This window comes from Spermophilus citellus (assembly GCF_964194105.1).
Source record: "Spermophilus citellus genome assembly, chromosome: 7".
Classification (NCBI taxonomy): Eukaryota; Metazoa; Chordata; class Mammalia; order Rodentia; family Sciuridae; genus Spermophilus; species Spermophilus citellus.
The window spans coordinates 107,127,028-107,151,830 of record NC_138188.1 but is presented as its reverse complement, the minus strand read 5'-3'; the positions used below and the strand labels follow the sequence as shown (position 1 = coordinate 107,151,830).

General features: G+C 46.6%; 1 protein-coding gene across 2 annotated transcripts in view; it reads left to right on the top strand.

Annotated features, from left to right (window-relative positions):
- The window catches only part of SEMA5B (semaphorin 5B), a 116,181-nt gene that overhangs the window by 73,643 nt on the left and 17,735 nt on the right, over positions 1–24,803 (top strand). For both annotated transcript variants that reach the window (XM_081302806.1, XM_081302805.1), the window contains exons 2-6: positions 2,208–2,411; positions 7,172–7,271; positions 11,890–11,935; positions 23,935–23,997; positions 24,308–24,406. In XM_081302806.1, coding sequence (XP_081158932.1) covers positions 2,258–2,411; positions 7,172–7,271; positions 11,890–11,935; positions 23,935–23,997; positions 24,308–24,406 — 462 coding nt within the window. In that variant the 5' untranslated portion in view covers positions 2,208–2,257. The remainder of the gene's footprint in view (positions 1–2,207; positions 2,412–7,171; positions 7,272–11,889; positions 11,936–23,934; positions 23,998–24,307; positions 24,407–24,803) is intronic.

Here is a 24,803-nt window from a genome sequence, read left to right as displayed (position 1 = left end):
GCCTGAGGATGAGGGGATCAAAGAGGGGTTATGGGAACTAATTCCTTATGGGGTGCTAGACAGGGCAGGGTAGACCAGCTGTGTCTGTGTTATTTCCTTGAGGTCTTGCAGCAAGTCAAATGATGAATATCAACCCATTTCACACTCACGGGGAGCCTTAGGCAGGAGGAAAAGAATCTCACTGTTATTTTCCAGACCTGGAGGGAGGTAGAAGAGAGAGGAAGAGTTAGGAGCAAAGGTCCTGGAGTGGGAAGCAACCACAGGGGCTTCTGGTCCTTTGGATCTCACCTTTGGAACCCTCACCTGCCAACCCAGGCCTCTTCCCCCAGAGGAAGTGATTCTGATTCATTTCATGCCTTGTCAGAAGCCCCTGATCTAGTCCAACCTTTCATTTCATAGAAGAGAAAATCATTCTTTTCACAGCTGCATAGTACTCCATTAAAAGATGCACCATAGCTTAATTAAGCAGCCTGTTTTTAGATATTTGGGTGTTTTTTTTTTTTTGTCTTTCTATCATTTCAAAGATTGCCACAGTGAATAATCTCATATATAAGTCACTTTGCACATGTGCAGGTGCCTCTGTAGTCTATTTTTGCTCCTAACTATCTGTGGTGACAGAGCAAGTTTGATTTTTCAATTTGCAATCTGTCGCAGATGGATACTTATGTAAAATTCAATAAAAGTAAATTACTAGAGAAGAGAATTGAAAAAACAACATGCAAAATGCAAGCCCGAATATTCTGTTTTCTCTCTCTTTCTCTCTCTCTCTCTCTCTTTCTCTCTCCTCTCTCTCTCTCTCTCTGGCAGTGCCAGGGATCATGCCAGAGCTTCATGCAAGCTATGCAAGCATTTTACCCCCAAGTTGTACCCTGAGCTCCAAATATTTTTAATACACATAAACATTACTTTAATTACTATAAAGGTTTTAAATACTGATCTTCACTTTCTTTATTTTTCATTTTTTTAGTTGTCAATGAATATTTATTTATATGTGGTGCTGAGAATTGAACACAGTGCCTTACACACGCCAGGCAGGTGCTCTACCACTGCACTATGACCCCAGCACCTGACTGTCACATATCTGCAACCATCTCACTGAGAGCCATTACACTGTGAAGCCACACTTGTCTACAGACTCCTCACTTTGAGGATGACAAGCCTAGTCCTCCAAAATAGGTTACTGGGTCAATGGTAAATGCATGGGCAGTTTTGCCAGATACTCCCAGGCTACCTTCCACGGGGATATGCCATTTTGCACACACTAGCCCCTTTCCCCACAAATTCAGCAAAAAAAAAAAATGTGGTTGACTAACTTGGATTTTTGTTATCTTGATAGTTGAGAAGCCTAAGTGTTAATTGGTACTGCTCTTCTTATGAGTGAAGTTAAGTGTCATTTGTATTTTAAGCCCTGTTTGTATTTATATTTTTTACCCACTTTCCTACTGAATTCTTGGTCTTTTTCTTTTTGGTTCTGAGGAGTTCTTTATATGTTAGGAATATTAGTCTCTGGTTTGTAATAAGAATTGCAATTTTTTTTCAATTTGTCATTTGCCTTTTGATTTTACTTAATGTTATTATTTCGGGAGAGGGGGACATGCACAGGTTTGTGCTTTTTCCCATTGTTTAAAGTTGGTGCATTATAATTATACACAATAGTAGGGCTCGTTGTTACATAATCATACATAAGTTTGTGCTTTTAATGTAGTCAGAGTTGTTAATGGATTCTGGATCTTGAGTCATGGTTTTTCATTCTAAAATACAAAGGATTCTGCCCAAATTTTCTTCTAGTACTTTTATGGTTTTATCCTTAACATTTAAATCTTTTATCCAATTGCAATTTTTCCTAGTATAGGGTGTGAGGTCTTGGGTTTAAGTTTTGTTTTGTTTTTACAAATGGCTACCTATTACCCCAGTTCTATTTATTAAAATCTCTTAAATACCACCTCTATCATTAAAACTAATTTTAAACCATTTGGGATCATAATAGGAAAATCTCTATAATTTGTCAATTTTGTCCAGAATACCATTACAAGGAAAATTAGCTTTCAAGATATGATCTATAACTTTCTATTACTAGTAAACTCTGAATAACATAAATACAATACCAATTTATCTTTAAAAAACCCTGTGGGGGGTCTTTAAAGGAAATTGAGAGAAGTGGGCCTTGATGGAGGGAACACTTGGTGAGACTGAGTTTTGCATTTCAGGTCCTCTCCTCAGCCTGTCTCCAGGAGCTGGGACCGCAGAGGCGTCCACCATGGTGGCACCAAGACCCCTGGTCATCTTTCTGCTGCTGCCCAGCCTCACCCTGCTGGTATCCCACCTCTCCAGCTCCCAGGAGGTCTCCAATGAGTCCAGCGGTGAGCAGCAGCTGTGCGGCTTGAAGGAGCACCCTACCGTGGCCTTTGAGGGTGAGAGCATCCCACAGGGTTGTCCCAAAGTCAGAAAGGAGGTCAGGCCTCAGCAGGGTCTTCCCAGCTGCTGGAAGCCCCGGGGATGTTCATTTCCTGTTAGGGTACTGAGACTCATCATCTGATAGATATTTTAAGAAGAACAGGTAACATTGGGCGGGAGGGGTCTGATTTTTGTCTCCAGGTAATTTATTCAGGCCCTTCATTCACCTCCTGGGGCCAGTGTAGTCTTTTGCTGGGATTCTTTAGTTAGAGAATGAAGTCATACGGGCTTCAGGTGAGAGTGGCAAGATTTGGTGGTGTTCTCAGTGCTGTTCTGGAAGCATCGGCTCCGTTCCTTGGCTTCTGTAGGGGAGGATACAGAGGAGCCACTCACTAGGAATTGCCTGGAGAGCTCTGGAAGGCTTCCTTCTTGCTCTAAGTCAGCTGCAGGGATGCCTGGCTTTGGAGTCCTGGGAACCCCCACGGAAAGGGGGCCCTGTGTGTCAAGGGAGAGCGTGGGAGTATCCTATTAAAGTGTTTCCCAAACTGGGATTTGTGAATCACTGGACATATTCCAAAGGGTCCATAAGTTCTTCATGATTTCTAAAATTAGTATATACATGTGATGATAATCCAAAAAGCAAAACACAGACACCAGGGAGGCCTGGATGTTCTCCCATTAACCAGTTTGAGAGTCTCTAGTTGTGCTACGATCACATTCAAACTTCAGGATCTACCATCTAGGTGGCCGTGGCTCATGCTGGAATCTGCAGGCATAGTGTCCAGGGTCCCTGGGTTCTTGAGTCTGATCAACACTGGCCTACTCCTCATATTAACTCCACTGGGGAGAGCCAGCAGGGCAAGGAGATTGTCACCTCCTTTTACAAACGGGAAGACTGAGGCGTGAGGGCTGGAAGACTCAGAGCAGAACCTCAAGGTAGGTCTGTCTCCTGACTCCACGGCCTGTGATAGAGCAATCAATCAGGTACTCTCCTCTCCCGTGCCCTGGACAGGAGGACATACAACCCTGTCCTATGGGATTCCACCTGGTCAGTAGGGCCCCATGAGATGGAAACCAGAGCAGAGAAAGCAATCAGTACTCTAAGGCTGGAGTGGGATTTGAGGGATAGAAGGGGCCGCAAGGATGGGAGTTGGGGGCTTCCTGGGTGGGGAGGCTGGGGGCACTTTGAAAGTGTGGGCTCCACTTCCCTTCTCCAAGTGGGAAACTTTCCAGCTGTCTTTTCTGCAGTGAAGCTTTGGAGCCTTAAGTGGATTATAGGCAATTAGCAATGTCCTAAGCCTGCAGAATGCACATACCCTCAGATATCTGATGGCCCCTGGAGTGCTGGTGGTTGTCACTAAAGTGAGGGGACAGAAGGAACAGAATTCCTAGGGCTGTTGGGGGGCCCCTGTGACAGCTCCTAATGGACCATTTCCTGGTCTGTGTCAGGGCAAATTGTGTGTGTATGTGGTGCGGGTAGGTGGGAGAGCCTGAGTGCCTGGGTTCCCTGAGACTATTTTGATCTTGAGCTGTGAACTAGACAAATCTGACTTCCCACTCCACCCTCCACTTCCCCATTCTGACAGCTTTGGGTTTTCCTATTCATTCACCAAATTATCATTTGTGGGGCGGGGGTGGGGTGCAGGGATCAAACGTAGGCCCTTGCACATGCTGGGCTCACCAAATTTTTGTGGGCCTGGGTGGTGCCCGGCACAGAGCCAGGCTGTGGGCTTAGAAAGGGAAGGGTATTTCCTGTGGGAACTCAGTTACCTCATGTCGTTTCTTAAAGGTGGCCTTTGGTCCCCCAGGGCTGCTGGCCTGGAATCAGGACTGTTTCTTGGGTCCCCTTGCATCTCTAGCACGGCTGATCACACAGTAGGGACTCGGTTCACAAGGGGTGAGTGACGAGGCCCTGCTGGTTCTGGACAGTTGCATTGACCCAGCCCAGACCCCCAGCCGTTTCCCTTCAGTCCTCACTGAGTGGCAGGCCTCCCACCTTGCAGCTGTGAGTTTCCCTGTCCCCTGACACCTGACGGATCTGTGAATAACCCCTGAGTACCCTAGAGGAGCTGCCAGTTCCAGAGTCTGACTGGCGGGTTTTCTGTTTGTAAGGTTAAATGCTCTCCCCTGGGTTTCTGTTAAGGGGGCCCACCTGTGTTTCTCCGTGGCCTGCGTATTGTTCCGCTTGCCACCGCCTGTCCTTTCTAGGAGGCCGGGAGAAGCCAGTCTGAAGTTAACACTGGAAGTGGTTAATCCACAAAGTGGGTAATTGAATTGACTATAATTAAAATCACAGGCGCGTCATGGAGAATGTCATTTTTCTCTTAAAGTCGCCGTCCAAAGCCTTTGCTGCACACGGAGCTCAGGACGTGCTTGGTGTTTTAAAGACAGCCTTCCCTCTGGTCCCTTTGCCTGTTTAATAAGAGGAGGCTGGCTCCCTTCCCAAGGCTCCCCCGGGACCGCGGCGCTGCGCCCGGCCACTCTCTCCCCCCTCACCCCTTTCCATTTGCCATGTGCCTTCCCGAGGGGCTTCAGGGGAGAGACAGACACTAGAAGAGGCCCCCAACCCCACTGTCCCCATTGTCTACCGCTCTGGCTCTGTTTCCTTTCCTTCCCTCCTTCCTGGGGGGAAAAAAAAACCTGAGTGAAGACTGAGCTAAGTCCCCAGATGAAGTATTTGGTGTGGACTGGCCATGCCACCTCCTCCCCCACCCAGCTGTCCACATCTGGAATGCTCCCGTCAGCAGGAGAGAATTAAAGTATAACCTATTTGCCACTGATAGGGAACACCTGGTCTGATGGGGACAGGCAAACCTCCTTACACACACACACACACACACACACACACACACACACACACTCACAACATGGGCACATTCACTGTGACAGTAATATACAGTGTGAGTGGAACATAAAAGGTAGGAGAGAATGTGGAACAAAATACAATCAGAGTGGAGAGGTCATAACCCAGGAGGTCTTCCTGGAGAGGGAGGGCCCTTGGTTTAGTCTCTAAGGTAATACAACATCCTACAGGATTTCAAGAGTGGCCCTGAGATCAGCTAAAGTCCCACCCACTGGACTTAAGATCGACTCCTTTTGCCTATTACCCAAATGCCATTGAGGCTCTATGATGGTTCTGTCAACCCACAGTCACCTGCTGGGAGCAGGGGCAGCCCTGAGGAATTTGCTTCTTTTTGCTGCAGAATTTCTTCTTTTTAAAATTGTGCGTATCACAGTTTTCTGAAAAACATCCAACTCGAAAAACCTCCAGTTCTCCAGGGAGCGATTAAGTGTTTGCCTGTCGTGCAGAAATGAAGGGCTGCTTTTACTCTGTAGTGGAGGGATAATGAGCAATGATTTATTTCCCTTGGATTACTACACACACACACACACACACACACACACACACACACACACACACGCACACACGCCCTCCTCTGGGCCTTATGAGAGCCAGTAGCTGGTGTGCTGTGAGAGCGCATTGCCTCCTATTCCCCTTCACCTCCACCCCCCACGGACATCACTGCTCTCCCCTCACAGGTGCCAGTTCCCTCCCAGCTTTGAGGCATGGGCTGAGCAAAAATATTAAGCTGTCGTGGGCCAAGCTCGGAGCAGTGGGTCTCTTGAAGGAGGAAAAGTCAGCTGGCAGAGCTTAGGCGTGCCCTCCCAGAGACCACTCTGCCCATTCAATTCATTTGAAAAGTTAAGGCTTTGGCTTTGGCTAGGAAGAACCTTCTTTTAAAACAGGGGTGGACACTGACAGCCCACCCTCCATTCCTCCCATCTCTGCAGAATCTTGTCTGAAACCCTGTCTTTCCTCGTAGAAGTTGAGGGATATAAATACATTCATTCAAACAGCAGGAGGTGCAGGGCTGAGCCTGGATATACAAGAAGTAAGATCTGTCCAGGCCCCGGGAGAAACCCCAAGGGTAGATGCACAGAGTGATAGGGTTAGGATGGCACTAAAGCAGAAGGAGCCCCTGGAGTCCAGGAGGGCTTCTTGGAGGAGGTGGGGTGGGGCGTGATAGGAACTATTCCATCAAGGGAGAGGAGAGGTGCAAAGGTTTGCAGGCTCTTATGGGATAGATTTGGAGGTATGTGAAGTGTTTAATGTGACCAGGGTGAAGAGTTTGAGGGAGAGATGAAATATCGTTTTTTTGTTTTGTTTTGTTTTGTTTTGTTTTGTTTATCCCTAAATAATGGATCATTAGGCATTTAACTTGGGAGGACAATGGATTCCCAGAGGAGTCAAGACTTCTCCTAAGGAGCTGGGGTGGGATCCAAGGTTCAGAGTGACATAGCATACTCGCAAGATTGTTCTGGTTGCCTTTGAGAAATAGATTAAAGGGGGCAGGAGTGGAAGCCAGGCTGGTCAGGAGGCTTCTGGCACCAGTCCAGGCAAGAGATGATGACGGCTTGTGTGCGGGAGTCGGGTCCAGAGAGAAAGAAGTAGATGGAGTTAGGGGACAGTCTGGAGTTAGAACAGACAGGGCACGCCAGTGTGTACTGGTGTGGCCGCTGAGGACAAGGGGGAGTCGAGGGCAGTTACAGGTGTCCCTTTGTGCATTTGTGGGGAGGGTGGAGACTTCCTCTGAACCAAGGGTCCCATGACTGCCTACCCTGTGAGGTGGGCAGGTGGAACCCAGGCATCCTGGGGCCTCTACCCCACTTCACCCTGACTTTCACCTCTTTGCATCTCTGATCTGAGGCTGGTGCAGCGGGGGGGGGGGGGGGCCTGGTCCAACAGTAACGGAAGGGTTACCTCTCCCTCCACCAGATCTGAAGCCGTGGGTCTCTAACTTCACCTTCCCTGGAGCCCGAGATTTCTCCCAGCTCGCTCTGGATCCCTCCAGGAACCAGCTCATCGTGGGAGCCAGGTAATGAGGTGCAGGAGAGTTGGGGCCAGGGGTGGGATGCTCAGAATTGGATATAGAGACGACTACTGGAGATGACCCACATTCTGGGTTCTAGTCCTCTCTGTTAGACTCTTTCTGTGCATGAATGTCTGTCCCCCCAGGAAGGAAGCAGGTGGGGGTCAGTGGGTGGGGGGGCAGGGTCAGGGCCTGACCCTATCTGGCATCCTGATCTCAGCCAGCCACATTCTTTAGTGGTTGGCAGAAGGGAGAGCAGGGATGCCTGCCGGCCACCTCCTGCCCTTGTCCCTGTGGTGATGCCAGGACCTGCCTAGTTAGCCAACTCCCGGGAACTCTGCACAGAGAAGGTGCCCAGGAGCCCCCTGCTGGTCAGCTGGCCACCTGCGCCTCGGGTGCCCGTCAAAAGCCTTGTGCTGCTTTTATGAATGGACTTACTTCCTTGGGGCCTATTCCTGGTAACCTCATTGTTCAGATAAAACTCTCTAGGGAGGCCCCATGAGCTCTTCTGGGTGGAGTGGGGGGGGGGGGCTAGTTCCTCAGAATCCTAGATCAGCATCCTATTAGGGAGGGAGCTTAGAGATGGCCTATCCTATGGGTCTCAAAGTGGGTCCCTGAGTCAGCAGCTTCTGCAGCTGTTAGAATCTGGTTGAAAATGCAAACTCTTGGGCTTCTGGAATCAGAAACTTGGGGGCAGGGCCCCAACCTGTATTTTAACGAGCCTTCCAGGTGACTGGTGCAGGCTCAAGTTTGAGATTGGCTGGTGTGGTTGGATTGGTTTCATTTTAAACATAAGAAGCAGAGGCCCTGAGAGGGAAAGGGGACCTTCCTCATCTGGCACAACGACAAAGGACACAGGGATCAGAACCCAGGTCTCCTAACCCCAGGGCTAGTGACCTGTGGGCGAGTCTGTGTTATGCACCCTGAGTGCGCCGGTGGTTAGTTTTCCCTCTCTACCCCTGAGGTCCTGATTCAGTGGGTCTGGGGGTGGGGAGGCATCACCCCTGGTTTGGGCCTTTCTAGGCTGCTCTGTGAAGCTGGCCTTCCTTGCCTTTTGGCCTTCTGTGCTTCTGACTCCCATTTGCTATGTGAAAAGGAGGCCAAGTCTTGAGCAGAGCTGAACTGGGAACAGATGAGCTGGAGTTTTGTTCCAGGTGAACTTGACCTTTGAGTCTCAGTTTCCTCATCTGTAAATCCTAGATTTAGTCTCTATGCTGGCAGCCTTATAGGGCTGCTGTGAAGCTGGGGCTGAAAGCATTTTCTTTTCATTTTTTAAAAATATGAATTAACTGTTTATTTTGCACCGGCATTATGTGGTATGACGTAACATTCAGAAGTTACAAAAGAGCGCCCAGGGAAAAGCAGGGCCATGTCCTCACACCAGACCCTTCCTGGGGTGCCCTGCATCCTCCTGAGGGTCATCTGTATGTATGTAGGTATAAAGGAGACTAAACTTTATCATATGGTGAAAAAAGTAATTGTTTCACTTCCTACTTTGAGATGATCATAGATGATCATAGATTCACGCTCAGTTGTAAGAAACAATGGAGAGATTCACCACCCAGTCTCCTCCAGTGGTCACATCTTGCTTAACTGTAGGGCAACATTGTAACCTGGAAACTGACATTCATGCTATCCTTCCATCCACTCTGATTCTACCAGTTTACATACATGAACTTTCTAAAACCCAAAGGGTAGCATCTGAAGACTCCTTGCTCTGAACCTTGTGAAAAAGCATTTTGGGAAAATAATGAATTTTTAAAAGTGTTTTGGAAATTACCATGTGCCAGGCATTATTTTATGTAGCATCTATGTAATAAATCATACATGCAGTAAATCATATGTGTGATAAATCACACAGGCAGTAAATTATTTTCTCTACACTGAACCCCAGGAGATGAGTTCTTATGATTACTTCCATTTTATGAACCAGGAAACTGAAGTGCTCCTCCTGATCCACTCTGGGGCCTCCCCATGTAAATAGTGGTTATGTTTTCTGTGTCCAGAGGCTTCCCTTGCACTGCTGAAGGCACCCTTGAGTCCTTGAACCAGGCTCTGCTCTCAGATGGACAGGGAAAGCCCATCCTGGACTGGTCACTTATGTCTCTAGAGCTGAGGCTGTGGGTGCTTGTCTGCTTTTTCTCCTCCTTCTTTTTCTAGGGCACATTCCTTTTTCCTTCTCTGCCAGCCATGTTTTCTCTGTCTTCCTGACCCCCTTGGACCTGAAATTCAGGCTAGGGATATTTTTTCTCCATTTATAACCCCACCTTGTTCCCTATGGGATTGAGGGCGGGTCTGACTGCAGAGATTTCTCTGTTCTCATCCTCCTGCTCCCAGAAGAGCCCTTGGAGATGCTGTGATGAATGATTTTTGATGGGATAAAAATGAATCGAGTGCTGCGCTGTTTCCCCTAATTTGTTAAAGCTGTGAGCAGCTGCCTGCGTCACCTGAGCACACAGCTGGGCCAGAGCCTAAGCTGGCGCCCATCTGTCCCCAGGCCAGGAGTGTGGGCCTGGGAAGCGCTGCCAAGACCCTGTGTGGGGCCTTGGGAGGGACAGCAGAGGCCTGGAGCCAAGGTCTCGAGTGAGCCCCGCCCAGCCCCTGGATAGCAGAGGAGCTGAGTGGGGCCTGGGCCTGCAGCCAGAGCCAGGAGAGGAGTCTCCTGGCCTGAGGTGTCCCCTTCCACCCCTGGCCTCCTCCAGCAGGGCCCCTCCTTCCCTTTCTGGCCCACTCCACAACTTTCCCCTCATTTCTCTTCTCAGCAAAGCTGAGGTAAGCCAGAGTCTTCTGAAGTAATTATTCCTAGAAATTTCAGGAACCCAAAGAGGAATGGCCAAAAGGAGAAAGAAGAAGGAAAAAAAAAAAAGGAGATCCTTTGGGAAAAACCAAGATTTTACATCTGCCTGTCATTAATAACGCCTTTAATGTGTCTCCGTGGGCCTATGGAATAAACACTACAGGCATTAACTAGTTCTTCATCGAAGAGATGCCGGCACTGAGGCCCGCAGAAGATCCCCCAGCTATTGGCTCACCTGGGATTCTGTCTGTCTCTGCCACAGGGTCTGTCCCATGAACTTGAAGTCTCTTTCCTGTGGCACTCTGACTCAGGCGTTCCGAGTCCCTGGGTGGCAGTCTTCTGACTCCAAAGCCGCACCAATACTTAAGAGCACACAGTATCTGATATTATTATTATTAGCAGCAACATTATTATTTTTTAAGGCTTTCAAGGAGCTGGCCACTGGATGAAAACAGTGTTTGGGGAAGATTATTGTAACCCTGAGGCAGTGACACACACCTGTAATCCCACTTACTTTGGAGGCTGAGATGGGGGAATCACAAGTTCAAGACCAGCTTAAGCAACTTCACAAAACCTGCCTCAGCATAAGAAATAAAAATAGCTGGGAATGTAGCTCATTGGGTTTATTGAGCACTCCTGGGTTCAATCCCCACTACCACACCACAAAAATAATCGGAACACCGTGCCCTAGAGGTGGGGAATAGAGTAATATAACAATAAAGGAGACAGAGTTTTCTGGGGAGGTGGTCATGGAAAGGTCAGACCTGGGCAGAAGGCAGGTCCAGTCACTGACAACAGGAAATGAGGGTAAGTGGTGTGGGCGGTGGGAAGGGAGGAGAAAGCCGGCCTGCCTGAGTCCTGCAAGAGCTCTGTGAGATTAAAATTGAACAGAAACAGGGTTCGTGGTTGAGAAAAGTAGGAGTCAGGAGACAAGTTATGACAATTTAGTTTACAGATCTTTACTGGCTTTATTTTTGATTCTAGAATGCGGTAACACTTCATTCCATAAAACAGAATAAGGGCTCCAATGGGCTGAACCAAAGAGATTGGTTTTACATAGAAGGGCTAAAAAAAAAAGCAGAAATAAAGAACAAAAAGCACTTTGGTTGTTTCAGAGTTACTTTCCTCATGAGGTGAGGACAGGGAGATAGAACAGTAGAAATAAATTGATTGGTAAACATCAGGTTACTTCAAGTTACCGTGTGTGTGTGTATGTGTGTGTGTGTGTGTGTGTGTGTGAGAGAGAGAGAGAGAGAGAGAGAGAGAGAGAGAGGCGGAGGCAACTCCACTATCATGGCAAGTTGAAATTGGCCTTCTTGAGAAATGTGCCTGTTCTCTTTCTCCTGATTTCTCTGAAGGTCAGTTTCAGTTTGGTGATGGGGAACTTTAGCATGAGTGACTCAGTTTTGGTTTTTAGACCCAGTGTGAGGTTTTAGTCCAATAGAATGGTCTCCTCTAATTTTTATTTATTGGCATCAAGAGTTTCCTTTGGGGACCAACCAACAGCAGATATAACATAGTGCCTGGAGGTGGACAAGACTTGAGTTTTAATCTCAACTCCTTGATAGACCATCTCAGTGACTTGGGCCATTGACCCAATCTGTTTCCTGACAGCAAAAATCGAGTTTCCTGTATCTATCACCAAGGTTGTGGGAAAGTTAAATGAGCTAATGGAGGTAAAGCCCCCCCTGTGTGTGGGCCCACCGGAGGCTCTCCGTAGCCAGTCCCCAGTCCTGGCATCCCATGAGGCCTGGGTCAGGAGGCTGCTTCCTGGGGTCTTGCCTGCAGAACCAGCTTGGCTTACAATTTCTGTTTCTGTTTTCACAGGAACTACCTCTTCAGACTCAGCCTTGCCAATGTCTCCCTCCTTCAGGTACATTTGCTTTTCTTCCCTTCCCTTCCTGTCATTTCCCCAACTCGGGGAGGGGCAAAGCAAGTGGTGAGGTTCAGAATTCAGTCCCTAGGATTGGTGACAGGAGCCACTTGCTCTTTTCCCTGGCTACAGACTAGACCCTGCTACCACGGTAACTGCCAGGATGATAGCTGGAAGCAGGGTGCAGCTCACATACACATGGAGGCACACACAGGGCTCTCTGCGTTGTGCAGAGAGGCTGCTGATGGGCAAGGGGAGGAAAAGAGCATTGGTTGGGGTGGCCAGCTGTCTCTATTTGCCTGGGACCAAGGGGTTCTCCAAGATGCAGAATTTACAGTGGCTAAAACTGGGATTGAACCACGCAAACAGAGACAGTTGCTCATTCTAAGTCCAGAGCCTAAATCCACAGAAAAGTCTCAGAGTTCGGGTCTCAAGGGAAAGGGTGTCCCTGCTTCCTTTCTGAGCTTGGCCTGAGCAATCCCATTCTAACTCAGCATTTTCATTGAGCTGTGATTGATTTATTATCTGCTGCCAAGAATGACTCCCCAAGCATAATTCCCTAAGTGCTCTGAGAGGCTTTTTAATGGGACTCCTTGATCCAGAACATTTATTCCAGATTGAGAAACAGATGCCAAACCATCTCTGCAGAGGCTGAGCATTCCAGAGAAAGAATGGCCACCTCTTCCTCAATGAGGGAAGCGCCTTGCTTTTCATGTCTAGGAGGCTTCTTTCTCTCCCAGTAACCAAGCATACTTTGAGCACTTACTATATATTAGAACTGAGCTGGGGGCTTCTTATGGTTTGGAGATGTCTGCCAAAAGCTCCTGTTAATGCAGGAAAATTTGGAGGTGGGTGGTTAGATTATGAAAGCTGTTACCTAATTGGCCCATCTTCCTTTGGGTGGACTAACTGGGTAATAACTGTAGGCAAGCAGGGCATGGCCGGAGGAGGTGGGTCACTGAGGATGTGCCCTGCAAGAGTGCACCTTCCCTTCTGTCTCTACTCCCTTGCTGCTATGACAGGAGCAGTTTCCTTCTCACCATGCCCTTCACCCATGATGGCCTTTCTCACCTGGGGCCCAGAGCAAGGGAGTGGGCCATCTATGGACTAATACCTCGGAAACCATGAGCCCCAAATGAACATTCCCTCCTCTAAGTTGTCCTTACTTAGTATTTTGGTCACAATCACACAAAAGCTGCTTAAAATGGGACTAAAGGGATATAAGAAAGGGGAGCCCTTGACCTCCAGGGAAAGATAATGAATGATGCCTACAACCAAACTGGAACTTAGGAGTTCATCAAGTGCTGAACTACGTGCTATAGACTTTCACTGGAGCAGATGGCTAGGGAAGAGAGGCCTCCTTATTGAGCTGGTATGACATCCTGGTCTTCCTTTGAACTTGGATTCACACCCCGAGGGGCCATTGTAGCTCCTGGCTGGTCACCACAGGGGAGGTATCAGAGTAGAAAAGTTGTGCCCATTTGAGGGGAGGGATCAGGATGAATAAGGCAAGCTAAAAGGAAATTGCATTCATCCACTTATCTGTCCACTTGTTCTTCTATCCATATCTTTACCAGCCAACCTGTTCATCCATCTATCCAACTGCCCACCCAATAATAGTAAGTGAATATCTACTAAAGGCCAGGTCTAGTTCTACACATTGTATTAGGCATTTAAGTTCCAAAGGTGAAGCACATCAGAAATCACATATGATTCCCTTTCCTGGAGGGGAACTGGGCAGCATGTTCCTAGGGCCCAGACTGGAGCAGGGCAGGGGAAAGCCTAGAGGTAGCATTCTGTGGCCCACCAGCGTGATCACAAGCAACTAGTCCAAGTCTAGTTCCCAAGTGGTATCCACAGAAAACAAAACCAAGATGCCAAATTTAGCAGGTCAGGCTGGGGAAGGCCAGTGCAGAGGAGATTCAAAGTGGGCAGAAGCAAGTGGACCCAATGGTAACTGCCCTGTGTCCCAGGCAGTTGCTCTTTATTTGGTCCTCGTCATCTGCAAATGAAGGTCTTCGGGCAGTGCCCAGGGGTTGAAGGGAAAAAGAGAGACAGATGTACAAAAATAATGGCAGTGCTGTGGGATGCGTGCATGGAGGGGTGGCCTCTAGGTATGAGAAACCCTCCGGGGCCAGCAGGGTTTGCAAAGACTTCCCACAGGAGCTGCCTTTGAGGTGGAACTCAAAGGATGTGTTTGGCAGGCAGCTAAGGGAAGAACAGAGGTGTGTGACAGCATGTAGCACTGAGGGGCAGGATCAGAGGGTGTGAGGGGGGGAAGGGTGGGAAGCGAGGCCCTGGGAGAAAGAGGTCATCTTGCAGGGGGTCTTCACTGCTGAGCTTAGGGGTCCATATTTTATTTTGAAAGCAAGGAGGATCTATTAATGAGTTTTAAGCAGAGAAATGGCATGAATAGACTTGATGTTTTGATCACCAGACCCAAAGCAGAGACTGGATTAGTGATGAGCCAGTCAGGAGACAATTGAAATGTCCGGTAAGTGATGAGGCATTTGCAGGAAAGCAGCAGCCATTAGAAAGGGGAGAAGACAGGAAGGGATCCTAATGTGTCAGAGTCACACAGGGCCACAGCCTCACATTTCAGCATCATCGGGCACACTGTCTTCTGTGTGAAGGTGACCGCTGGCATGGGGCATTTGCAGCCTTGGAAGAATTGGTGATGCTTGGACCACACAGGTGACATCTAGGTTTCTGGCTTGCACAGCTGAGTACCATGAATTGATATGGAAGTGGGGCTGGCCTGAGTCTAGTCGCTGGTTCTCCCTTGCTCAGGGGTACTTAACTTGGGCATTGGGATTTTTTAAATCTCTCAAGTGATTCCAATATGCAGCTAAATTTAGGAGCCACTGCTGTAGGAAGTTCAGAAGGCCTTGTCTGTAGATGCTGCCCAGCTGGTTTGGCACAAGTCTTCTTGACAGCTGGTCTGCAGGTCATAGGTCATGATCCTAATCAGATGTTAGGACTCTCTGCCTAATGACTGAGCCCTGGATTGCCTCATCCTGCTCAGTATTGATCTGGTCTCAGCCAAGGGCAGGGATCTTTGGCAACCCCATAGCTCCTGCTTGAGGCAGGGATTCGGCTTCAGAGGATTCCCTGAAGAGCCCTGCAAACTAGTCCCAAGATTACCAGGATCTGGTTTCTCAGCGGTCTAACCTCAGAAGTTCAGACTGGATTCTCCTGACAGGAGGAAGGAAATAAATACATTTTATATTCACATTCCCATAGTAGGAGGTACTGGCCAAAACGGGAGAGAACACACCGGAGGCTTTGGAAAACCATTCTGCCTCTTCTCTCTCAGGTTAGTGGCAGACCCTGGTCTCTGGTCCTCAGTGTGGTGCCTCAGTCTGCTGTCTGGCCCTGGCATTTGACTCTAAATGCCACACTTCAGCAAGTACCCCAGCATGGCCCTCTCTGGGGGCTTCATTGTCCTCAGTGTCTATTACAAATGGCTCACCAGCGACCAACGACTGTAAAGAGGAAGATATACACATAAGTTAGAAGGCTTCATTACAGAGCCAAGTGAGTCTCCCACTTGGCCCCAGGGTATGATTTAAGCAGACTTAAACCTCAATGTTTTATTGATGGTTTAAATAATTAACACTCCTTAAAGAAAAATCTAAATGCAAACAGCTTATGCAAACCAGTGTCCATTAAAGGGACTTCTAAGTGCCTAACTCTCATTAAACAATTAATGTAAACTACTATTCCTTAAGGAAAATTGAAATACCCAGCTCCTTCCCAACTCTCAAGCACCAAAGGGAGGGGAGGCCTGGAGGGGAGATGCAGCTAGGAACAGATGGAGCCACTGTGTCTGGTACAGTGGGAGGAGTAGCGAGGGGTGAGCAGGGAAAAGCAAATCAACTCAACTGTGATGGTTATTATTGGTGTAACTTGATAAAATGATCTTGGGAAACTTCAAAAAGGAGGTGAGCGTTCATCAGTGTCATGGGGATGCCGAGAAGACCAGCGCAGGCTGTCTTGAATTTGGCAATTAGGAGCTCCAGAGTGGTCTTTGCCAGGACAGTTCCAGGGGATGATGTGGGTGGAAGCCTGGTTGCAAATTGATCTTGGGGTGCCATATGTCCTGCAAGTGCAGAAATGAGGACAGGCCTGCATGTGTACATCAGGATGCACAGTGGGGCTTTGTTTGAGAGACTGGGTGACATTGGGATGATTCCTGAGCTCCCTTCCAGCTATCTCTATGTCCCTCAAACTCAGATCTGGCAGCCTGGAGTTGTTAGAAGTCTAAATTCTGCAGAGTGGGGAACTTTAGGGTCAGAAGACGTGTTAATGCTCAGCCATCATCTCTGGCCCCCACCTGTCCAGGATGGTCCAAGGAGACCATTGGCTACTCTCCCACAGCAGGAAAACCACCCAGCCACTCTGACTAGAGATCACCACTCTGGAATTTCTGGGAACAGTCCTAGTTTAGTACTCTGCACAGCTGATTGAAAGTATGTGTCTCTCTCCACTCCCTCACAGAAAGCCACTAAAGGCACTGTGAGAAGTGCAGGTACATGATGTACAGGTCCATGATGACAGAGAATGACAGAGGAGATGTCAGTGGAGAAGAGATTAAATGCATTCTGTGAGTTAGAAAGTGGATGGAGGGATCATCCTGACTTAGCAGAGCAGAACAGCTTAAAGAGCAAGCTGAGTCCCCAGCAGGACTCCGAAATTGGGGTGCTGGGGATTGTGGAATTTAAGGATGAACCACAGTTTTAAAAGCGGGAATTGATTGAGATTCTTTATAGGGAGGTTAGAACTCACCCTCTTTGCCTAGCAAAGGAGACTGAACTCTTTCTCCAGAGACCACACTGGAAAGGCTTCATATAGGGACTGCAGGAAGGGTGGAGGACACAGATGGCAAGTGGAGCTAGAGCAAAGAGCTCAAGTGGAATTCTGCTACCCCCACTCCTGCCACATGCCCAGACTAGAGACTTGAGGAGTTTGCTGGAGAAACTCAACAGGGCCAGAGACCAGACTTCTAGATGTGACAGAGAGAACCTCCTAGTGAGAGCCTAAGAGCACCCCACTGGCAACCTAAGAGAATCTACTCTATATAGCCACCACTCTACATAGCCCTACCCAGGGAGTTTGCAATGGGCTATTTAGAACTTTCCTCTTAAATCAATCAAATAAATTCAACTGTTCATCATGTAAAGCTTCACACACACACACACACGCACACACACACACACACACACACACACACACACATGCACACGCACATACATAAACTAGTACAGTGTCCTCATAGCAGTTTAAACACTTGAACAAGCCAGGTGTGGGTGGAGGACCTTTGTAGTCCCAGCTACTCAGGAGACTGAGACAGGAGGATCACAATTTCCAAGCCGTCCTGGGCAATTTAGCAAGAATCTGTCTCAAAATAAAATAAAGAAGGGGCTGAGGGGGCTGGAGTTGTAGCTCAGTATAGCTAGATTGCTTGCCTAGTATGCATGAGGCACTGGGTTCGAGCCTCAGCATTACATAAAAATAAATAAACAAAATAAAAGTATTGTGTCCATCTACAACTTAAAATTTTCTTAAAAAAATAAAGAAAGAAAAAGAAGGGGCCGAGGATGTAGCTCAGTAGTAGAATACTTGCCTAGAATGTTCTAGGTGCTGGGTGAAATCTCCAGTACTACAAAAATAAATAAAAGCCTCAACAATAATCATCTCATGGTTACTCATGTGTCATTGGTAGTCCCTACTTCTCTGTCCTGAGTCATTTTGAAGCAAATCCAGATATATCATACCATAAAGATTTCAATATGAAGAACTAGGGGTGTGGCATCATAGTAGAGCATTTGCTTAGCATGGGTTAAATCTCAGAGCATGGGGAAAAGAAAAGTCAAAGAAAAAGATTTCAGCATGCATTTCTAAAAGATAAGATTCTTTTTCTGCAGTTAAATTAATGATTCCACATCACTAAATGTCCATTTAATATCTAAGCTTCTCTAATTGTCTTACAAAATTTTAAAACAGGCTTGGGTGTCCAGCTCAGTGGTAGAACTTTTGCTATCACATTTGAAGCCCTGAGTTCAATCTCCAACTCCAGCACTGCAAAAGAATTTTTTTTCAAAATAATTTTGGTTTTTTGAATCAGGATCAAAATGTGTTATAATTAGTTAATATGTATCTTAGGCCTCTTTTAAACAATACTTTCTCTCTTTGTATAATTTATTTATTGAAGAAGCATGGTCATTTGTCCTATAGAGTTTCCTGATTACAACTCAGGTAGTATAACAACATATTCCTCTAGTCCCTGAATCACTTGTGAATTGATAGATCTACAGACTCCATTCGATTTGGATTCTGGCAAGATTATCTCATGGGTGTTATTATGTGTTTCCCTTAGAGGGCACATAGAGTCTGATCTCCTCTCTTTTTTGACATTAGCAACCATTGATTATCATTTCCTAGGTCCTTAACTGGACAACTTCTATGAAGACAAACTTCACATCTAGTCTTTGGTTACCCAATGATTCAGTCATGCAGGAAAGGCAAGGGAAATGTTTGCTAGATAGGAAAGAGATCCCCTCTCCTCCCCCTTAGTTCTTACATGACTCCTTGGCTGGATCTAAGAACCAATTAATACAATGCTGATTAACACGAGAAAAGCATACAAGTTTCAATAATTTTATTTGTATATAGGGATTTCTACATGACAGCAAAGTCCAAAGAAATGACCAAAGCAGATGTTTTTATACTTTTAAATAAAGAACAACAAATTTGTGAAAGAATGACAGAACAAATTGATCTCTGAACTAGGGATGTCACTAAGAAATATATGGGGGTTGGGTGTAAAAGCTAGTGGGAAATAAGCATTACACCAAGGAATTAATTTGTTCCGGTTCATTACAGCCCCAATTACCAGTCTTAGATGATTAAGACTATTTTTCTGCCTTGGTAAAGAAAGGACACCTTTACTAAAAGAATCTTGGATTGGTGCTTGTAGAAAAAGTCATGCCAAATGGCTCTTTCTGAAGTTCCAACTCCTCAAGTGATTTTGGCTTGAAATCATCAATGTACCAACTTGGCAGAATTTCAAGATAGTGCATCTTTAACTTCTTCAATATTCTGTTTTCATTATAGTTTTCAAATGAGGAGCTGGTTTGCTAGTCTCTTTAATGGTAGACAATTAATTTTATTCTTCTATTATAATTATTATTATAAACTCATGGATTCACACAGAGTTGATGTGTTTCAATCCATTGCGGTTCTCTTTCCTGACTCCCATCTTTCTCCAGTTGGAGCGGGCCTCTTCAAGGTGGCTCCTGGGTGCTGTAAACCCAGCCTGGTCATCTTCCGCTGTGTCCTTGCTATCTGGTATAATAAGCCTTCCCAAGCGCCTCTTGCCCTTCTGCTGCCCCACACCTGAAATCAGCTATTTCTTCAAGAAGCCCTGGTTCATTTCAGTGGGAAATGGTTAGTGACTTATTTTTTAAAATATGCACAAATAGCCAAAAATCATCAGATCTTTGAAGAAAACTTTCAAAGGGAAAGAGAAGACCAAAACAAACAAAATGAAGGAAATGGTAAGAAACAGACAATATAATAAAATGCTTTTAATTATATAAAAACTAATATCTTCTGATATATGAAAATTTTTGTATATAAAGTAATAATGAAACATGAAAATTAAAAGTACAATGAGGAAAATAAAAATTGAAGGTGTAGAAGATGAAATCGAAGAAAAATCTACCAGAAATTAGAACAACAAAACCAAGAAATGACAAATAGAGAAAATCAAAAAATGAGAGGATCAATGTACAAGGGCCAACAGTACATTAGATTAACAAAAGTTCTAAAGAAGAGAAAGGAGAAAAGGTAAGGGGGAAAAAATAAAGGTAAATTAACATTGCCAAAACAGAGGGCGAATCTTCAAATTGAAAAAGTTGACTGTATTCTCATGAGATACCTGCACACATCAGTGCAAGATTTGGGTCTGTTATTAAAGAGAAGATGAGAAACCTTCCAGAGCCTGGGGAAAAAAAAAAAGAGATAAAGTCCATTACAGAGGATGGGGAGTATGAATTGCTTCAGACTCCTCAATAGCAATGTGAGAATCTAGAAGACAATGGAGAAAGAAAGACCTTTAAATCCTGACTGACAATTGTTTTCAATTCTGTATCAAAACTGTCAGTCAAGTATGGAGAATAAATCAGACATGCAATAATTTTAAAACCAAATCTACCATGTTCTTTTCCTTGGGAAGATACTAGAGATGTATGCCATCAAAATAAGCAAAGTAAATCAACAAAGGTGGAAACATGGGATTCAGAAGACAGGAGAGAGGAGAGAGGCAACCCCAGGTCCACAGCCAAAAGGAGACCACCACCAGCCCCCTGGGGCAGGAGGACAGAGGTTGGGGATGAGGAAGAGGTTGGGAACAAATAGATAATCTAAATAATTTGTTGATGGAGTTAGAAAATGGGGTTTGTAAGATGTTTAGAACATTGGGGGAAAAACAAACAAATGAAGAAAATCAAAACAAACAGTCATTCAGGAAAGGAAACCCTATCCAACTATGACTATTTGATTGATTCTTAGATGCACACTTCTACGTTCTAATCGGTCTGAAATCAGGATGTGTCCTGCAGTCATAACCATCCTAGAATCTCTACTGGCCAGACTTTGGTCCTGATGTAGTTGTCATTGCTGTGCAGGTGTGGGTTTGGTCATCATTCTGGTGCTTTAACTGGACAGCAGCAACCCCTTGACATTTCAGTCATTTTGAGATCATATGAGGAAGGAATATGAATCTGGATTTGTCAGAAAACCCCCCTAAGTGCATTCTGATAAGATCAGGAAAGTGCCCGCTGGGGTTAATCCCTAGCACAACCGGGAGAAAAAAAAAAAAAAAAAGGAGGAGGATAAAAAATGTGCCAGCAGAATAGGGTGAATGGCTTGGGAGAAAGTCCTGGAGACCAGAGTGGCCCACTCTTTAGAAATACTACACCACTGACACCTGGGTAGTTTAAAAAAAAATGATACTCCTCAAGAAATAAGCAAAAAGGTAACAAAAAAGTGAATGTTTCAGAAGTGATTCAGAAAAGACCATCACTGAATTTTAAGATTAAGGATACCTAATTTTGCTTCCGTTTCTTTTCTTTTTTTGTACTAGATCAATATGTCATAAAAATACATGTCTAAATAAGAGCACTTTCAATAAGTTTACATTAAAAATTTAGATGATCAGAGAGTTTGACTTGGAGTGTATTTTCTTTCTTAGTGGCTTATCTTCACTGAAATCTGGGGTATTAGCTGGTAGAAGTGAAAAATTTAGTTTTCAATATAATAATGTGAATATGGATATTGACTTTAATTAATATGAAATAATTGTAATGGGAGGATGGAAGAGGGAGGGAAGATAGATGTGCACTTTGGGACAGGATGAACAGAGATATGTAAGTGGGAAAATCTTTTTTTTTTCTGGTACTGGGGATTGAACCCAGGAGCACTTAACCACTGAGCCACATCCCCAGCCCTTTTTTCTTTTTATATACAATTTTTTTAGTTGTAGTTGGACACAATACCTTTATTCTGTTTGTTTATTTTTATGTGGTGCTGGGGATCAAACCTAGTGCCTCACATGTGTGAGGTAAGCACTCTACCGCTGAGCCACAACCCCAGCGCCCCCAGCCCTTTTTATTTTTTATTTGAGATAGGGTCTAAGTTGCTAAGACTAGCTTTGAACTTATGATCCACCTGCCTCAGCCTCCTGAAGCACTGGGGGTAAAAACTCTTTATAACAGGGAGTGAAAAGATGAAATCTGAGATAGATACATTCTTTTGAGAAATTCGTTTAAAATAAAATAGAGAACCAACTACAATAGGTAAAAGTTGTTGTCCTAGAGTAAGAGGGTTGGGGAATTGGAGGAGTATATGGCTAGGATTTTTATTGGTACATTTTTCATATATTTTTTTAAAACCCTGTGCATCATTACTTTGGTAAAAAAAAATTTTTTTTCAAATAAAATGACTCCAAAAAGCCCACTCTGTGCTGTTATCATTATGAGTATACACATATTCTCTTAGGGCCAATGGGCTGACTCTCAGTAAAGGAAATATGATCACGAGAGGCTACTAGATGAAGCAGAAAGAGCTCTCTCAAGAGCTGGAGTCCATTGTCTGGCTTTGTCTCTTGGGTTTGTGGCTCATTCGCTGCTGACCTTGGGCAAATTGTGCACACTCTCTGGGTTTTGGTTTGCTCACCTTTATGTTGAGCAAAAGGCCAACGCAGTTTCACTGGCTGTTTCCAGGATCAAAGAAGAGAGAGAAAAAAAGTCCCTAGCACAATTTTGTCCCATTGTTGAGCTCAGAGTGACTTAAACTTTTATTGTGCACAACTACCCCCTCACCCACCATTGGGGTTCTTGACCCCTCGCTACAAACATGCTGACCACTTCAATGTGCTCCTGTGCTCAGGGACCCCGGGACCCCAGCAAGGCCTGTTAGCCTGCACAGCCCTCCTGCAGCCACCCGCTGCCTGTACTTTCCCTGGACATCTGCAGTGGCTGTGAACATTGCTCTTCTCTACCCCCAGAGACTCCCAGGGTCCTCATGGATGTCCCTCTCCTCCCTCATCAGGCTTAGCCTGGGAGCTCATGGGTCCTGGGTCTTACATTGCTCAATTGTTTCTGTCTAGATACCAAGGGCCATTTGCCTTTCTCTAAGGTCTAGAAGAAGCAGGGGCCCAAGATCCAGGACTGGCATGGTGAGGTGAGCCCTCCCAGGCCGCTCATGGACCTAAAGGGAGGTCTCACCAAATTCACCGCAAGCTCCTGAATCTAGGGTCTGCAGGAGTCAGTCTCCTTCTATCCCCCATAACAGCTATTTCAGGTATGGGTGGCCCAGCCTGGAAAGAAGAGAGCCCCGCTGTGGCTCCCTCTCCAGTCCCCTGCCTCCCTTCCCACCACCCAGCCCTGCAGCTCTGTAGGTGGAGACTAGAAGCAGCTTTGTTAGCAATTTTAAAAAGCAGATGGCCTTTCCCCCTCCATTTGGATGGGAGAGCTGCTTGCTCAGGGCTCCCTGCCCCAGGACAGGTTGGCAGTTCATGTTTATACATGTGACTCAGAAATATATAATGAGCCCCACCTGGGCTATGGACATTGCCTGGATGAGAAGGGGATCACTTCTTGGAGAAAGTGGAGAGAATAGGTTTAGGGGGAATCATGGCTGGGGAACGGCCCTCTCTCCTAATGCCTTGGGCACTTTGAAGTTGCATCCCCAAACATCTTACCCCAGGACAGTGTAAGTGATGCCACAGGGAGCCAAGAAGAGAAGTGCAGAGGGGGGGGGGGGCGGCGGGGGGAGCGTGCAGGGAGGAGCAGTTTAGGAAAGGGGAGTCCTAGAGACAGCCGGAGGCCTCTGGCATTGGAGGAGGGTGGGGTTCCATTTCGGTTCTATAGCACACGAGATGTATAACTCTGAACAGTCACTTTGAACCTCTATTTCGTCTGTGGTTAAAGGGGGGAAATACATACTTTGAAGTGTTATAGTGGGAAAATTAAATCTCCCATCTTTAAGGTTTGCAAAATCTAGCCTTTCAAGAGAGCCCTGTGCCGTATGTCCCACTCATTTGGGGGACATCTGACTCCTAATGGAGATACACTTTCCACCACCCACTCAGGGCCTGGGGTGGTACTGAAGGTCCTTTTGGCCACTTACAGCTCCCTGCTGACCTGGGGAGAGTCTAGGATGGATCACGGGGAAGATAAAGCACCTAGAAGGTGCAAGACATCACCTCTGCCTCAAGCAGGCAGGAAGGTGTTGGGCTCAGGTGACGCCACTCGGCAAAGGCCTCTGGGTAAGGAAACCTGGCAACCTTCCCCGGCCCTCTGATGGGATGAGAGGAGCCCTTACCCTGCAGGCTGCCCCCAACCCTTCCTCTCTTCACTCAGACACTGACTTCTTCCTGCCTTTGGGGGGAATAGTAGGGAGTGAGCCATGTGACATCTGTGTTCCTCCCACAGGCCACCGAGTGGGCCTCCAATGAGGACACACGCCGCTCTTGCCAAAGCAAGGGGAAGACGGAGGTATGTGGCCTTGGTGGTCCCAGGGGTCCTGTTTGGAGTTGGCAGGAGACTTGTGGATGTGTGAATAAAGGGGCCCCGTGTGAGTGTGAGGTCACCTGCTCCAGAGGCTTGGATGAGCTGGGGGCTCCATGCACAGGAGAGAGGACAGCAGGGATGTCCACAGACACAAGCTGGAGGTCACAGCAGCACAGATCCGGGGACGAAGTGCTGGAGAATGTTGGTTGGCATCTATGTCTCGGCGGGTGGAGGGGAAGACCCTCAGCACCACACCTGCAGAGCTGTGTCCTCACCACTTTCCTTGTTGCCTCAGGAGGAGTGTCAGAACTACGTGCGAGTCCTGATTGTCGCCGGCCGGAAGGTGTTCATGTGTGGCACCAATGCCTTTTCCCCTGTGTGCTCCAGCAGACAGGTGGGCAGCCAAGGGCAGGCGGGCAGAAGGAAGGTCTGTCACCTGGGCATACAGCCTTGGGATGGGGTTGCCAAATATAACAGGAAAAAAATCAAACCTCAAATCAAAACTAAAAAGGATTCCCAGACTGATTCAAATTTCAGGAATTTTATGATATCTTAGCGTAAGTATGTCCTGAGCAATATTTGGGACAAATTAGTACTATAAAACATTCATTCTTTATCTGAAATTCCAATTTAACAGGGCCTCCTCTATTTTATTGTCAGCCTTGCCTTGGAAGGTGCACCTGCTAGTCCAGGTGAGCTCCTGGCAGAACCTCACCCTCCGTGAGGGCCGCTCCTTCAGAGGGACTGTGGTGTGGGCAGTGACAAGGATGCTGAGGAGGGGAGAAGGCCAG